Consider the following 17,436-nt stretch of genomic DNA (forward strand, 5'->3'; position numbering starts at 1 on the left):
CGATGGGTGACAAAGCTAACCACAACTCCAGGCATCTTGCTTCCAACCCGCCCAACGCGCCCCACGCGGTGAAGGTAATCCCGCAGGGTGTTTGGGAAGTCATAGTTAACCACGAGCTGCACGCTGCTAGTGTCCAGCCCTCGGGAGGCAAGGTCAGTGCAGACAAGGACAGACACATCTCCCTTCTGAAAGGAGGCAAAGATTCCAGCTCTGGCAGCTGCCAACATTTGTCCCTGCAACCTCAGGTGCTTGATTTTGTGGTCATCCAGGATATAGCCCAGCCAGTTGACGGTGCTGGCGCTGTTGCAGAAGATGAGGACAGCCCCACTGGATGCTGAGCGCTCCTTGAGGAGCTGCAGCAGTTCAGGCGCCTTGTCCTGGCCTTTGAGACGGACAAATTTCTGCTGGACATGCGGAGGCAGGCGGTGCAAGCTCTGGGTGCTGAGGTTGACAAAGCGGTCCACGTCGACAAACCTTGCAAGCACCTGGCTCAGCCCCGCCGGGAAGGTGGCTCCCACCACCACCACCTGCGTTCTCTCCTCCCCGGGGCCGCCCGGCCCGGGGGCACCCGCGGCAAGCGGGGCGTGCGCCAGGATCTGCTCCAGCGGCACGGCGAAGGACTCGTCGTCAATGAGCGCGTCCACCTCGTCCAGCACCACCCAGCGCAGCCGCCCGAGGACCAGGAAGCGCCGCCGCAGCGCGGTCCGCAGCGCCCCAGGGGTGCCCAGCAACACGGCGGCTCCCGGCGGCGGAGCCCGCAGCTGCCGCCTCAGCCCTCCCGCGGCGCCGCCGCCCGTCAGCCCGCGCACCAGCAGCCCCGCAGGGCGGCACAGAGCCGCGGCCACCGCGCCCACCTGCGCTACCAGCTCCCGCGACGGCAGCACCACCAACCCGCGGGGCGACGCCGGCCGCGGTCGCGACTCCTCCTCGGGCTTCTCCGGGGCGGCGGGGCGGGCCAGCAGCCGGTCGAGCAGCGGCAGCAGGTAGGCCAGCGTCTTGCCGCTGCCGGTCTCGGCGGCGCACAGAGCGCTACGGCCGCGGCGCAGGGCGGGGATGGCGATGCGCTGCACCGCCGTAGGACGGCTGACAGAGAGGTCCCGCAGGGCGGTCAGCAGGGCCGGCTGCAGCCCCATCTCCGCGAAAAGCGGCTCTCGCTCCTCCCGGGGCTGCGGCGCCGGCAGGCCGGGGGCCGCCTCCTGGACGGCCTCCAGCTGAAAGTAGTCCCCACGTGCTTTCCTGTGCTTCCAGCCCGCCGACACCAGCTGCGGCTGCTCCCAGCGCCCCACCGTCTGCCAGCGAGGCTGGCTCAGCTCCGGCCGCCGGCTCCGCAGCAGCAGCTTACCGGGCCGCACCGCCGCCGCCTGTCCCTGCCCGCGGCGGCGGCCCCGCTCCAGGCGCTGCCGCAGCGCCCAGGGGATGCGCACCACGTTGTCGGGGTGCTGCGCTCCGACCGCCCGGCCCGCGGCCACCGCGCCGCGCCCCAGCGCCATGCTGCGCCCCACGTGACAGCTGCGGCGCGGACTGATGACGTCACGGCGCGGCGCCCACCTCTCCTCAGCCGGCGCCGCGCGCGGACGGTGAGCGCGCGCGTCTCGGGCACCGGCCTCGTCCCGCCGCAGCCCCTCAGCGAGCGGCTGCGAGCTGGGGCGGCCCCGCCAACCTCCTGAGGGCAGAGCTCGCCCACTGGCCTCAGGGCTCCGCGCAGCCTCTGACGGCGCCCACGAGGAAAAGCTTTGGGCGTTAATGGTAGGGGGTGGTGTCTCCTACCCCCTTCCCCACGCTCCGCTTTCTCTGTTTTAGACATCTCCGCGTCAGGAATGACGGTGAACATACCTCTGTGCTTCAGGGGGAAGAACATCCTGGCCCCTATGGTGCGCGTGGGAACGCTGCCCATGCGGCTCCTCGCGCTGGACTACGGCGCCGACATCGTGTACTGCGAGGTAGGAGTGGGACGTGGTTACTGTCAGCAGAAAAACGCTGTCAGATGGGCTATCTGGGGATGGGGTTGTAGAGAACTGAGTACAGAAACAGACGTGGCTTACTGTAGGACTTTTTCCATATCCTCTCTGTTAAAGAAATGGGGAGAACAGCTCAGCAGAACACTTCACAATCAAGTTACAGGAGAGTCGTGCTATAAGAGCACTTAACTCTTTCAATTAATTTAGACAAAGCACTCATTATAACAGTTTACTTATATTTTACTGTAGTAGCCTACTTTTGTTTCTAGCATAGTAAATAGTTTTTGAACTACATCATCATAGCATTAGTCCACTCACAAAGAAATGAAATTGCTTCTGGTAGGTTCTTGGCAATACCAAACAAAGCATTCACAAAGAAACTCACCCAGCTTGTGAAGGGGCCCTCTAGCTATGCATTATTCTATCTCAGGAAGCAGCCTAAGTCAAGAGATGTTCACCTTTTGGTGGCTGGCCCTTATACTAGCCCAGGATGGCTCCACCCTGGGTCCGCCCCTTCTGATCACATGGACAGCACAGGTGCCAACAATTTACCTGTGCTCCCAAGCCAGTCGTGGCTCTTCACCAGGTGCTCAGTCACTAGTTCAAGCTGTGACCTAATGGTTCTCCTGAAGTTATCTTTCATAGCTTGAAATATTGAATGTAATGTTTCTCTTTACTTCGTTCTACTTTTGATAACTTTAGATGCTTATTATTAAATAAAACAGAACTGCTTACATCTGGATGGTTTGAGTGCTTCTACTCGTTAAGATTTCCCCCCTTTTGTTTTCAGGAGCTTATTGACATAAAGATGTTGCAGTGTAAGAGAGTTGTAAATGGTAAGCATGGCATTTTTTTAATATTGTCTGTAAATGTTCCTTTTTAGTAAAGATAAAATAATTACTTTGCTGAAGTAATCTAAACAGTAATTACAATGAGGTGTAAATACCTATAATTCATCTAAACAGTTTATAGAAACTTCAGGTAAGCTTTTGAAGAGCCATTCTTACACCTGTGTATTTCTGTACAGTTTCAGACTTCTATTTTTCCTTCTTCAGGTACTTCAATTTTTCAGCCAGTGCCCCCCAAGGAAACCACAAACGTTTTTAGAGGACAGAACTTTTCAAATAGTAACTCTTGAGTTTTGGTGGGTTTTTTGTTCTAGGATCCTAATTCAGGGTTTTTCCCTGCCTCTTACAGGGGAAAAAACCTCACCATTGACTTAAGCTGCTGCAGAGATTCCTGTTAAACTTTTTGTCAGAGCTTAGGTCACGGGGTATGGAGTGTTGGTACTGCTCCTGTTGGTAGTAAAATAATATATGCTTTTAAGTCTAGCGTAATAAGGAAGCAATGCATTTGAGATCTCACTGTCCTTCTTTCCTTAACTTCAGGTCTGGGGCCTAGATTTGACATAACATGATTTTCACAGGCAAGTTCTTAAAAGATCTTCATAAGTTTTATAAGTGAGTGAGATAGGAAACAGTTTTTTTCTAGTGTCCCTGTTGAGGAATAGAAGTCAGCCATAAGTCTACATTCCATTCTTGCTTTTCTGAAAACTGTAGCATTGCATTCATTCTGGCTTGTTCCAGTGCTGTTGCTCCCCCACCAAACAAGTTGGGGAATAATTAGGGAGTACTAAGTAATAGGGTCTGCAATGTGCAAGAAAAGCACTGCAAAGACTTAGGAATTACAGTGTGTCACTGCTCATGGAAGTTTTGCTTGATAACGTTTTGTTTACAGTGAAATTGTAAAGTCATATGACTTCCTTTGTGATCATATTTGTATATTATTTTTGTCTGTTTTATGTTTCTCACTTCATATAGAAGTACTTGAAACAGTAGACTTTGTTGCACCAAATGAAAGAGTTGTTTTCAGAACTTGTGAAAGGGAGAGGCACCGTGTCATCTTCCAAATGGTAAGAAAGCAAAAACAAGTACTCTCCTAGGCAAGGTAGTGCTAGTAATGATCTTAATCCAAGTCCAGAAGAAGTTTATATATTGCAGACTATGCTTTGATGCTGTGTATAGAGGCTATTGGCTCCTTAATGATGGAAGATCTTAAGAACAGGATGAATATCTTAACTGTGATAGGCTGAGAATATTTGATGGTTAGGAAAGAGGACTGATCTCTCAGAATTTCTTTTTGCCTCGCTTTTTGTCATTCACATGCTTAAGCTAAATGGCTTTGCTATGTGTTGTGCTGTGAAAGGGTCTCTTTCACATTATATTAAATTTTTGGAGCAAATACAGTTTAACACACGTGGAAGTGAATGTTTTTATTCACTTGACACTATTTTGTAATTATATACTCTTATTTTATCAACAGGGTTCAGCAGATGCGGAAAGAGCCTTGGCAGTAGCTAAGCTTGTGTAAGTCATCTTCTCTCACCCCATTCCTGCTCTGGCTTTATAGTTTTGTTGTTGGTAGTGGTGGTTGTGGCTTTTTGTTGTTGTTATTGTTTTTTTGGGTTTAGTTTAGAGAAGAACTGTAGTGATTGAGAGGATGAAAGTAAAGTCTTGATACGACCCTTGATAGGTTCAAGAAGAGATTTTAGGAGCTGATCAGTATAGGGTAGTACTGATTTATAGTGATCAACAGTATAACAGTGTAGACTGCAACTTCTATTTAAAACAGTTCATACTCAAAATAGCAGCTGCATGGTGTCTATATGGGGATTGAATGGCACTTTTCTAGTGCAGTCCTTGAGTTTTCCAATAGGGAATCTTGTGGTTGTTACACAATTGCTGATAAGACCAATATGCCTGAAAATCATTCCTATATTTTGTGGTTTGAAACCCACAGTAAAATATTGTGCATAAATGAAAAGTGCATCTCAAAGGTTTTGAAAGGTGTTTTAAATCCTCATTTTAAACAGGTGGAACTTCTGTAAGACTTTCTTTGTTGACACTGGTGAATTTGGTGGTGGTTTTGGTTAGCGTCACTTAATTCTAGATAAACACATGTAAGATGAGCGTATGGGAACTGCTGAATCACGACCTGAACCACTGATTAGTCACCTGAGGTGAGCACCGAGTCAGCCATGGGCTACAGGTGAAGGTGATATACCTGTGTGATTGGAAGGGGTGGAGCCTGGCTCCACCTTTCCCAAACCCCATTTAAGGGCTGACCACCACCAGGGAAGGATCTCTTTTTGGAGATTCCTCCCACGTGATGCCCCCTGTGAGCCTTGTCATTTTGAAGGTGAGCCATCCTCTCTTTTGTATTATTTCTATCCTATCTATATAGAACTGCTCAAAATATACCATCATCTATACTATTTCTTTGTGGAGTACCATCCTTGGGAGTTATTTACCCCACAGATGAGTATTTGTAGCTTCTGCTCACTGAAACATGCAGACAGACTTTTTCAGGCTGCTGTTTAAGTAGATATGTAAGTGAAAAACTGAGAATTCAGAAGTTCAGTTAAAAACTTAATCCTAATTTACAGTTAAGCCTTATAATGATGAAACAAGCTTCATGGCAGGGTATCTATTTCCTAGTTCTTGTTCTAACGTGCTGAAATACATTTTTCTTGTCTTTTAGAGAAAGTGATGTAGCTGGCATTGATATCAATATGGGCTGTCCAAAAGAATATTCTACTAAGGCAAGTGGATTTTGATTATTCTTGAATCTTCTTATTGTTGATACCTTCTATAGGAAGACTTCTAGTTCAGAAGAATCAAAGCTTCATTTTAGAGAAAAAAGCCTGGCTGTTATGTGTAAACTGTCTTCTGGTCTTTATGTTACTGGCATTTGGAATTGTCATATGGAACTGTAATGCTTTATCCTTTAATTGGAGAAAACAGCGTTCACATAATTAATACTTGCTCTTCCTAATTCTATGCTATCCCTGCTTTCCATCTGGAAGTTTTCCCTGTCCCTTTACTAAGGCAGAAAGGCAAAGGAGGCCTTGAAATCTTCCCTACTTTTTAGTATAAATCAGGGCTTCTATAGAACTTGCATATTTTCTCCTGTTGGATCAAGTAAACCATTCTTTCTGTCCCCAAAATAGAACTCTGTGCTAGTTTATTGTATCTGGTGCACAGACATAGCCAATTGAAATGAGATATCTGGTGTCTGACAGCAGTGTTGTTAAATCAAGGAATAGTAAAGGCCAAACCTGTTCCTACCAGATATGCTTGTACCTTGCACGATGCCATGGTGTTGTACAGATCTTTCATTTTCCTTTGTAAGTTTTTAAGCAAAGTGAAAAAAATATTTTGTCTAAATGAATTGTTTTTTTAAGTAATGGCATATGTTTCTTGATTAGAGTACTTGAGTAGGGAAGGGGTTTGTTCTAGGCTGTGGTCTAGGCCTTAGGAGAGAGAGGGACTACATGAAGTTTTGGAACAGAAGAATCAAAGAGCCCTAATGATTGAGTATCTAAGAGATAACTGATAGATTTTTCCATCACAAACAATGCTTTTTCCTTTGCAGCATGTAATGAGCATAAGGAGAGTGTAAGAGATCTTTCAGATATCTAGTACCTTCACTTAAGTTGTTCATAGTGATTCAGCATCTGACAGTAGTTGATGTTGAGTGTCCCAGGAAATGGTTAAAGAAAGCCATGATTAATCAGTTTACAGGGAGATTTTCTCTTCTGTTATTTTTAGTTTTGTAGATTGTCTTGCAGTCTGACAAAAAAAAATTCTTCTAATACTTAATCTAATTTCTGATATATTTTTCGTATGTAAATTTCTTGGGTAATTCCTGTTTTAGTCCCTTAGAGCCTTTTTGTTCATGTATTTAGATTCTATTGTTTCTGAACTTTGCTTACACTTTACCAAATTTCTTTTGAGATAAAATGGTATTACCGAGGAACTGTAGTCATGTTGAGAACATAGCATTAAATTAGTAATGTCGGGTGACATTTTCATAACTGTTTTATTTAGCCATTATTACTTTCTTTTGTATCAAAAGTAATTAAGTGAAAGATTATTTTATTCTTCCACAGAATCACAATTTAGCACAAAACACCCATCCTTTATTAGAATGAAAGTTCAAAACTTGATATGCTGGTGAATGGTTACTTTCCACTAATAATGTGGGATCAAAAGAAGTACATACTTGTTATATCTGCCTGTTGGCTTCTAGATCTACACATGCAGGTGAGACAGTGCTGAAAATAACAGCCAAAATATTGAATTAATAAAGTGTTCACAATGTGTTTAATGCAGCTACTTAGAAAAGCAGTTTAACGTAAACTAAGTTTACAGTGCATAGACAGAAGTTACTGACACCAAAAGCCTGCAAACGTGGTGTGTAATGCTCAAACAAGATATCCAGAATGCTCTGCTGACACTTAATGAGTAGGAACTAGATGACTACAATTGCTAAAATAGGCTTTTTGAAATCTTGTTTTCTCCCTTATGTAATGGGAGCAAGTTGGTGCCCTGAATTACTGCTTCATTATCCTGATATTATTCTGGGAAATGTGTTCCACCAAACTGTTCAATAACACTCCTGCATTTCAGATTTCTCCATTTTCTACTTACTTTAATCACAGCAGTATTTTTGCTGTGCTCTGCTATTAGGTGAAATAATTGAGTTGAAAAATGTGTTTTTCATGTTCTCGTTGTCACAGTTTCTATGTATTTTCTCAGGGAGGTATGGGGGCAGCACTTCTATCTGATCCTGACAAAATAGAGTCTGTAAGTATTATCAGTGTTTATTGTTCATCTTAAAAGCAGCATTGGAACTTCTACCAGATAAAATTATATATGCATTTAGTGACTGTGTATGTTCCTTAAGTATGTAAGATTCTTTATAGAGGTACAGTAACCAAATGTTAAATTGTTCTAATTTAATTGCATCTTGAAGTAAGGATAGTTTTGTTCATGTCACTTCTGTGATCACATTTTTGTCTTTTTCCCCCTCCTCCAGATACTGACTACTCTCGTTAAAGGAATTTGTAAGCCAGTAACCTGCAAAATCCGCATTTTGCCCTCAGTAAGAACATGAATTTTGTTATGCTTAAGTGCTTTATTTTAGCTTAATCCTGTGATTTAAAATCAGTTCTAGTATATGGGATTCTAATAAATTGACGTTTTAGACCTGCTGTTGTGAAATACCATTTGGAATTATAATTTGGAGTGCCAAACTTTTCTCCCTCTGAATTCTAAAATTTAACTACTAAGAATGTAATGAAAAATATGTATTTTTAAATCTCCAGGAGATAATGTGCCTTCTCTTCTAATGAGTGATCATTCTGAAAATCTGTGTTTGATTGTGTGTTCAGTTGTTGTGACTGCAAATGAACTGGATAGATATTTCTGCAGGTGGTTGAGTTTTAACTGAGCTAGCTATTGTTCAAAAGTCATTTGCACGTGCTCTTATAGTGATTATACAAACAAATGAAGTCTCTGAAAAGAATCACTACTCTGTGTAAGATCATTATGTTTTAGAAGTGCTGTCTAATATTGTTAAACAAAAAAGCTGGCACTTCTCCTTTCCATTTCTGCAACTATCTTAGAGCCTTTTCCAGCTTTATTTCAAGCTGATTTTTCATAGTATGTCCTCTGTCAAATCAGCAGGTGGACTTCTGTCTCTGTGTTTGTGCCACTGTGTTTGGTGTTGCATTTTTCAAAGGCTGTGCTTATTTGTGGTGAGCAAACCATGGATTGCCTTCCAGCTTTTGAAAAGAAAATAGGCTTTTTAAAATTTTCTTTTAATTTTCTGTGACCCTAGAGCTGTGGAGCTGTATAAGGCAGGCTAATTTAGCAGCATACCAAGTTTCTTTCTGCTGCTTAACAGCATCTTACCTCTTTAAATATGTACTGGGAGCTTCACTGCACCTTTGATTCACTGGCTATGTATGAATGCTGTTTGTACTTTTAGTTACTAGTTAACTCGAAGGCATATTTGAGAGGAATATTTATGAACACGTGATTGGATTTTAGATTTATTTCAGAAGGCATTCTCTTAATCATCCATCTAAGATGCATTTTAATTGCAGTTTACAGAGTAATGGTTAAAGCAAACTTGTTAATTAAGTATTGGTATTTCAAATGACAGCCTAAAAAGCCTGTTGGAAAGTACTTTTTTAGTACAGTTTGGTGTTATCTGGCTCAAGGAAGTTTGCAATCCATGGTTTCGAGGAACCTGTTGAAGATGGATTCTTGTTCTTTTGATAAATATATAATAAATAGGAATATACTTCAGGAGTTGCTGTTGAGTTACAGGAATCATGTCTCTCTTACTGAAAGGAATGAATTCTGGCATTTGTTTTGTATCTTTGAACTAAGGTCATGTCATTCTCTCCTGCCACTCAGGTTGAGGATACTGTGAATTTGGTAAAGAGAATAGAAAAAACTGGTATTGCTGCCATTGCAGTCCATGGAAGGTAAATCTGTTCCAGGCAAGAGTTTTACATCTTTACTACGGTTTGCTGGCAAATGTCACACAGTAAGATATGATCAGAATATACTTTGCATATAATATGTAGTTCTCATTTCAACTGCTAGCTAAATAAGTATTTTTAAAAGTCAAGCTAGTTGTTAGGGAGCTGGTCTTTTTGATGCTATTGAACTATTTATTGCTATCTGTCTAGAAATTTAGGTTCAATAAAGAACAAATAAAATTATTTGCACATTGTATCTAAAAATCCCTGCTTATCTGGATATGGAATTAACAATAGCAATAATTTTAAGTGTATTTAATGTGAATATCTTTTGAATAAAAAAATCAATTATCAATCAAAAATCAAAACAAAATGAGCAAAAATAATATGTACAAATTCCTTAGGAAACTTTTGGTCTTTTTTCTTTGCTGGAAAGGAAGAAGGAGGAGAGGCCTCAGCACCCTGTCCACTGTGATGTGATCAAAGCCATATCTGAAGCAGTTTCCATTCCAGTAATAGCAAAGTAGGTTGGAGTAATCAGCTGGTTGTTGCAATATACCTGTACCTAGCTTAAGATGTACTAGTGCAGAAGAAAGAACATTCTTCGTGTGGGGGCAAATACATGTGTTACAGAATAGGCAATACTTACAAAGTGTCATTTTCTATCAGTGTCAGTGTGATTATTTTTTTTGTGGGTCCTATCCATTAAGGATTATGTGAAAGTACACAGTTAGAAACACAAACTATCTTCATTTTCCATAGAAGTCTTTTTAAAGAGAAAATACGCAGATGAAACATTGATTACATTTTTTTTCATGAATGATCTATTGCTAGCATAACTCAGACCCATTTTTCCTCTTAAACAGTTTTGAGATAATATCCTGAACACAGTGCCATCGTTTATAATGTAGTATCACACTTGAAAATACGAGGCTGTGTTAAAGTTTATGTAAGAGCAAACAAAACTTTCTGGATCATAATAGTGGTGTTTGTTTGTAGTGGAGGATCTCATGACTTCATCAAAGAATATACAGACATTGAGACCTTCCAGAAAGCAACAGCTGCCTCATCTGTAATGATAGCTCGTGCTGCCATGTGGAACCCATCTATCTTCAGAAAAGAAGGTCCTTTCCCCTTGAAAGAAGTCATGCACGATTACATCAAATATGTATGTATTTTTTGGAAGATTTTCCTTGTCATTAATGCTGTTTACTGTTCAGTCTAAATATTACTATAGTATCTACTAATTTTCCCAATGATTCTCTTCCTATGTGCTGTTCCTTTTAACCCTTGTTACTTGTCTACATTTGTGAGGTTTACAAGGCTATCCAAAAACATCTAGGAATTTGAAATGCCAATGATAAGTAAGGCAATTTTCTTGATGCTGTTAATGCAGTTAATGTTGAACAGAAAAGGAATTTGGACTTGTCAGTTGCTGTTAGCTTCATTTTTAGAGGGAATTGCATGTCACAAATACTGTCAAGAATTTTTAGCAGCCAGGAAGCAAAGTTTAGATGAGCAGACTTGAATATGTTATTGAGAAAACTGTACACTGTATTTTGCATTTCAGAAATGATTTCAAAGTTCATCAAGAGGTTACCTAATAAAATTTTCTTTGTTTTAATATGCTTTGTCTTTCACAGGCAGTGAGATATGATAATCATTATACCAACACAAAATATTGTTTGTGTCAGATGTTAAGAGAACAGTTGGAAACTGCTCAGGGTAAGAAGCTGCATGCTGCACAGTCCACACAGGAAATTTGGTAAGCATGAGCTTCAGAAACAGGAATTGTATTCTCTGTCGGACTTGCAAACTGTTTCTGTCTGTAGCACTGCCTAGCACTTACAACGTTCAGAAAAAGTTGGAAAAAAGTGTACTTGATGAGGTATGCAATACAGTAACCATTTCCAAGTTTCCATATTTGCATTAACTAATGAAATTAAAAAGAAGAGTTTTAGTATTATGTAGAGGTAGTTCAGATGCTGATGGTTTGGAGCTTGTCTTCTTTCAGATCTGTGGGTTGTTTGTTTGTTGGGATTTTTTGTTTTTCTTTTGAAGAAAAGCTTTCCATGTGCCTGTAGGGCTCTTAATATTCCTGGAATTTTTATGACAGGATGCTTAAATGAACACTTAGACATGAACTCAAAACAGTGTATGAAGGTAGTCTGTAAGATACGTGCATGCATTTCTCTTGTGCTGCTTTTCATACCTGAAATATCTGAACAACATTTATGACAGCGTTTTTGAGGAAATTACAGCCTTTCAGTACTTGAAGTGCACTTACTAAAAAAAATAAAAAGATGGGAAACAACAGCAAAATGGTTGCATAGGCAGATGATAAGGGAAAACATTTTAAAACTAAAAGATGGGAAATTTGGATTGGCTGTTTGAAGGAAAATTTCTGCTTAGAGCATGGTGAGGCACTGGCATAGTTGCCCAGAGAAGTTGTGGGTGCCCCATCTGTGGAGACGTTCAAGGGCTCATTGGGTGGGGCTTTGGGCAGCCCCATCTGCTGGGTGGCAGTCCTGCCCATTGTAGGGGGGTGGAACTTCATGATCTTCAAGGTCTCTTCCAACCCAAGGCATTGTATGATTCTATGAAATATTCTAGCTTTACCGAGTCTCTTTATCCCAGACCTCTAAAATGATGTGAGTGAAGTTTCTGGAAGGAGAAACTTCAGTTTACAATCTGAAACAGTTTATTTTACTTGTATGAAAGTAGAAGAAATGTTGAAAACTTGAAATATTCTGCAAATGGAATTACTGTTTTCTAGCAACACCTAATCAACATTCTGTTGATGTTGAGAATGAACATCAGTGCTTGCAATTCTTCTGCCTGTTCAACATTTTATCTGTAAACAGCTCTACCCACAATTATTGTTATAACAGCCATAGAGGGAATTTATATTTTATGTATAAAAGGAGCCAGACTCCATTAATCATAAAGGAACTTGTGAACAATACTACATTTTGCAAGTTAGTTTCATTTCTGCAACATAAGTTGAACAGATTTTATTATGTCTGTTTATTTGCTCTTTTTCATGGATAGTTTTGTAGTCTGGTTAGAAGATCTGCAGTGTAGACCAAAATTGAAACGATCTTTTACGACTTCAAATAAATCGTAGCCAAATGGATGGTGGTGTTCTCTGGTGAATTAGTAGCAAGGTGTATTATGCAAAGAAAAGAGATCGTCAGGTAGGAGTCAAGCCTTTACGCAGGCCATTAGAAGAGGTACAGTGTATGCACATCAGTTCTGGATGGAGGTCTGGGGTAAAATTAGGGTGTTATGTATTGTGTCTAGTGATTATTTAGGGCCTTCCAAAATTGAGCACAAGCAGGTTTTGTACATGTGATGCAATAGCAATTGCAAAATTGGCTTCAGCAATGTGTATGGATAATAGAGGTGCAGAGGAGAGAGGCTCTTAGAAATGGATTTTATCAGTTTCCATCAGCAAACTAAAAGCCTTCTAACCATTGTTCCAAATTGGCTGTTTAATATCCAGATAAAGGAATAACTTAGAGTTATGTAAGATGAGTTTATGCATAGGCAGACAAAAATGTTAATACTGCTGCCTTGTGGTGGTGATGGTATGTTACAGCCATTTGAGATTTTAACCTCAGTACTGAGTGCAAGACAAAGGCTGCAATCAATACATAATGAGGTGCCTTCTCTTAGAAACATCTCTCAGAATTATTCAGCTTCAACACTTCTCCACTTATGCATTGGTGTTGTGGCTGGATTGCATTTTATTGTTGAACAGCCTCATACCAATGAGTACTCAGATCACATTCAGCAAGTAAGTTTTCCAGTGCTATGTGCTTTATTGTTATCTGTATAAAATGGGTAGTCTCAGTGTTTCAGACTGGATGCAGTGGAAAGGTCTGGGATTTAAAATGATTTGAGGCATTTGCCATTGATCCAAATCTTAGTTTCCTCACACATATTAAAGCTTGCAGGTAATACTCAAATTGGGCTACTAACTTGAGTGAACGTTGCAAGATGTGTATTTCTGATTGATTCTGTCTGGAGCTTCGTATTGCAATTTATATTAAATGTCTAGTGCTGGGAATAAGAACATGTTTTTCTACTTGCATCTTGAGTATGTCTGATGAGAAATGAAGGACAAGCAATATGATGTCACTGTGTAGAATATAGTGAATATAGCTATGCTTTTGTGTGATTCTTTGTATGTATATACTCTATTTTAAAACAATTGCTTTCTTATTTAATCATATTGGCTTACAAAAAGACATAATCTGTTCTCTAATACAAAGCAATTCTGTTTCAATAGTGAAGCCTTTGAAATGTCTGAGTTTTATGACGAAACAACAGCTATTTTTGAAGCTAAGAAAACATCTTTGGAAACTAAGAAGCAAGATGAAGATGACCAGATGGAGGATCCAGATGTAATAAAAATGGCTGTTAGATTTGACAAGTAAGCTTACGAATTTATTTTACTTCAGTGGCTTGCGTTTGTAAAACGAATTTAAAAGTGCTTTATAGTTTTTTAGAGAATAACGACTTGCATAGCAGTGTGTAATTGTGCAGAGTGAATTTTTATGAAGCAATTTGTGCCATAATTAAGTAATCACTAGCATCACTCTTCTTCCTGTGCTATTTAGATGTTATGAGATGTTTTTAGTTCCAGGCATCCTGAGACTTGGTTAATTTATTAGAAGTGCCAAGCAATTAACAAAAATCAAGCATCTGTATGTAAATAAATATGAATATACAAAGGTATAGAGTTTTTAGAATGTTACTTGAACTATCTATGGAAGTGGCATTTTTCTCATAATTTGAGCTGTAGAAGTAAACCACAAAGAATAATGGGTAGAAGTGATACAACGAGCAGCACTTATTTTGTTGAGATACTGACCTGATTTAAAGTAGGTCTGTTTATTAAGCACAGTTACTGACCACAGATGTTTTTGTCTAGGCGAGAATATCCACCACAGATTACTCCAAAAATGTATCTTCTGGAATGGTGTAGGAAAGAAAAGCATCCTCAACCTGTTTATGAAACTGTGAGTCCATCAAAAAACCTTTTCAAACGTCTTCCTCTTTTAAAATTGCTATTCTGGGACTTGGTGCAGGGAGAAATTCAGCTTCCCAGTGAAGTACTGCACTTGAACAAGGTGGTTCAGAAATGATTTTTTTTTTTAATCTAAGTATATTAAAATGGCAGTTTATTTTATTACATATAAGTGAGATCTTCAGTTTCTGTGGAGGTGAAAGAAGTAGCTGCAATTACAGGTCATTACACAGAAGACCATGACTGAGTTTAACTTCTGTGAAGTTATAGTTTGGTTTCAGAATGTTTTTTTCTGTTGCTGAATGCTGTTAAAAGTAGGAACTAAATTAGACAAAAGGAACTCCTTGTTTGGGTTGAGGTCACTGCTTATTGTTGTGGGTTCTTTCTTGCAATGCAAAGTTATTTTAGTTTGGGCACATCTTTTTTTTTAAACCTCATTATGGAAGGGTAAAGTTTTAGTCTGCATTACAGTAATTTTAAGGGTATTAATGGGATATAAAGATAAGAATAATAAAAAACCTTTGCTGTGTAACATGGCTGCTTTTGATGCATGTCTATCTTAATTCTCTCCAGGTTCAAAGACCACTAGATAGACTATTCTGTTCAGTAGTAACAGTAGCTGACCAAAAATACAGATCAACTCTGTGGTAAGTTATCCTTAAAGCTTTTGCAGTTGTATTGTAATTGTTTCTGAAGTGTTGCTTACAAGTTTACTCCTGTGACTTCAATAAAAATCAGCTAAAAGCCACCTCCTAAAGCTACCTCTGGGAGGGAGAAAGGAAAGGATTAAAAACTTCCAAGAATCAAATGTGATGAGGAATTAAGTTCAAGTAAACTATTATTCTGTATCTTAATTTGTCTTATACATTAGTTCACAATTTTAGTGGAAGGGGGTACGCAGGTGATCCAGTTCAGTTGTGCCTGCAAAGAGTCCAGTAACAAACTAGGAGAGACAGAGGAGACGTTTGGAGGAGGTAATGTCTTCAGCCATTCCAGCAGATCTCAGTACCAAGTCAGGATTAGATGTCTCTGTACAGTGAAGTAGAAGACACAGTTCAATGGCTACTCAGAGTTCATAGCTGATCAACAGTTCCGTCCAGTGCTGCTCTTAAGTTTTGCGATATTGTTTTATGTAATCTGTTAATTCTGGGATTGACTTCGGACATTTGCACCTAAGTTGAACCTGATATAACTGCTAAGTTAGACCTCAGCATTGGACTCTTTAAAGAGGTTAAATGTAGAGAATAATTACTGGTGTTCTGGGGGTTACTGTTCAAAGACTTGAGGAAGCAAAGCTCAGCTGATATGACATTTTGGGAAGAAAACATTTTTCCAACATTGAATTTCACAAACATTTAATCTGAAATCCTTCTTGGAATTGACAGAATTTTAACTATTATGGAACAGTTCCTGCTTACGTCAGCGTCAGTGAACTTGTACACCCACCTGAGATGATATTGTCTTTTCAGAAAATGATAATTCAAAACTCAGTTATGTTTAACGATCGTGTTTGCAAAAAGACAGCTTATCTGAGGATTGCAACTGCTTGGGCTCAAACCTTAGAAATGAAGAGCTTGAGATACAGCTGTTACTATCAGCATTGGCAAATCAGCACTGGCACCTAGCAAGATTCAAATCGCTTCTGGAACTGCTCTGTTTTTCCTTCTTCTGTGAAATGACATCAGGTGCTGTTCATTTCATGGTGTCGCACCAGAGACAGGAAAGTAATTGTTTTGGCAGTGTAGAGGCTTTCTACTTTTACCTATGCTCTGTCTGCTTGCTCTTCAGGGACAAGTCAAAGAAACTAGCAGAACAGGCTGCAGCTATTGTCTGTCTGAGAACACTGGGTGTCCCAGAGGGAAAGCTGTGTGAGGGAGAAAACCACCTGATTAACAAACGCAAGAGAGAAGACCAGGAGCGCTTTAATAACAGAGACCATGGAAAAGATCTTGCTGAGCCTTCCCATAAAAAAGCTAATTTTGCTGAAGAAAATTCTGACATGAACGTGCCTAAGCTGCAACGGTAGCATGGTGATCAGATGCTTCATCCAACTTCAGAGAAGCTAGAAATTAGCTCCTGTTTGTATGTCTTGCTATTCACATTTTGTCCGGATTCCCTGAGATGGATAAAATCCCCAGCTGTGAAAAACGCCAGTAAGATGTTTGCTGTTCACTGTTCACTGTCCCCATGGTGCCTTTCGGACAGGATAAATTAGCAATCTGATTTTAGAAAACATTGAGAATATTAGCCCAAACAATAAATTTTTTTAATATCAGATATTCCTGAGGCTACTTTGTCATTGGTTTTATTACTTGCTTGTTTATTTGAAGAAATTTATGGTATATTGCTAAGAGATGTCTGAATACAGCAGCAGTAAGCAGATGGATTCGTTATGAAACTGTGTGAAAATTTTAGTTGTTGAGTAGACGTGGTTTTGTCAAATGAGTTTCATGTATGACTTAAGGCTTGATTTACATCCATCATATTGACAAAAAGGATTCTGCAGAGAGAAGAACTTGAAAATTACAACACTAAGCGTGAAAATAACATTTCTTCTTGATTAACTTCTACATTTCACCCTCCAGAAATGTGACAGCGGAATTAATCACACTTTCCTGGTCTTAGTTATTACACTTGTCTTTCCAATAAGGAATCAGAGCTGAGCCTGATAGCTGTGAATATTGGAACGAAAGAACTTTGAGCTGTTTTGTACTTTTGAGTTTGGAAATCTTAGCAAATTGCATATTACTAGCAATATGAACATTAAAGTATGGCAGGCATATCCAACCTAAGGCCTGCAGGCTCTTGCAGCCTGTCACAGCTTGCAGTGCAGCTGGCCTCTGCCCTGCACCATTGTGGTGGCAGCCAGCACACCCATCACTTGGCACTGACCAAATATCAGTGCACTGTTAACCCTACGTAGGATGAAACCAGGACCAGGAGAGGGAACAATGCAGATCTGACTTAAGTTATAGAAAATAACGTTATGTATTTTGATAAATGTCCTGTGAACAGCAAAAAATATACGGTTGTTCATTCCATTGTGTTTAAGGAATTTGAGTACCAGTTTCAAGATTGCAAAGAAAATATCAGTTTTTTTGTGTATT

The 17,436-nt window shown here is 40.3% G+C and overlaps 1 protein-coding gene across 2 annotated transcripts; it reads left to right on the forward strand.

The window, feature by feature from the left end:
- Window positions 1-312: 312 nt before the first annotated feature.
- On the forward strand, window positions 313-16,616 carry DUS2 (dihydrouridine synthase 2). 2 transcript variants are annotated; one of them, XM_065733313.1, is made up of 16 exons: window positions 313-979; window positions 1,801-1,940; window positions 2,749-2,794; window positions 3,779-3,870; window positions 4,281-4,324; window positions 5,499-5,563; window positions 7,563-7,606; window positions 7,839-7,904; window positions 9,227-9,297; window positions 9,731-9,817; window positions 10,294-10,462; window positions 10,938-11,059; window positions 13,589-13,732; window positions 14,234-14,321; window positions 14,903-14,976; window positions 16,118-16,616. In XM_065733313.1, the coding sequence occupies exons 1-16, from the start codon at window positions 313-315 to the stop codon at window positions 16,353-16,355; spliced, it is 2,157 nt and encodes a 718-aa protein (XP_065589385.1). In that variant the 3' UTR covers window positions 16,356-16,616. The 2 variants fall into 2 exon arrangements, with proteins under 2 accessions (XP_065589385.1, XP_065589384.1); XM_065733312.1 differs by lacking the exon at window positions 313-979 and having other exon boundaries at window positions 1,813-1,940; window positions 3,782-3,870.
- Window positions 16,617-17,436: the final 820 nt, after the last annotated feature.

This window comes from Cyrtonyx montezumae, unplaced genomic scaffold, assembly GCF_038088225.1.
Source record: "Cyrtonyx montezumae isolate F1298 unplaced genomic scaffold, pur_monq_1.0 scaffold_17, whole genome shotgun sequence".
Classification (NCBI taxonomy): Eukaryota; Metazoa; Chordata; class Aves; order Galliformes; family Odontophoridae; genus Cyrtonyx; species Cyrtonyx montezumae.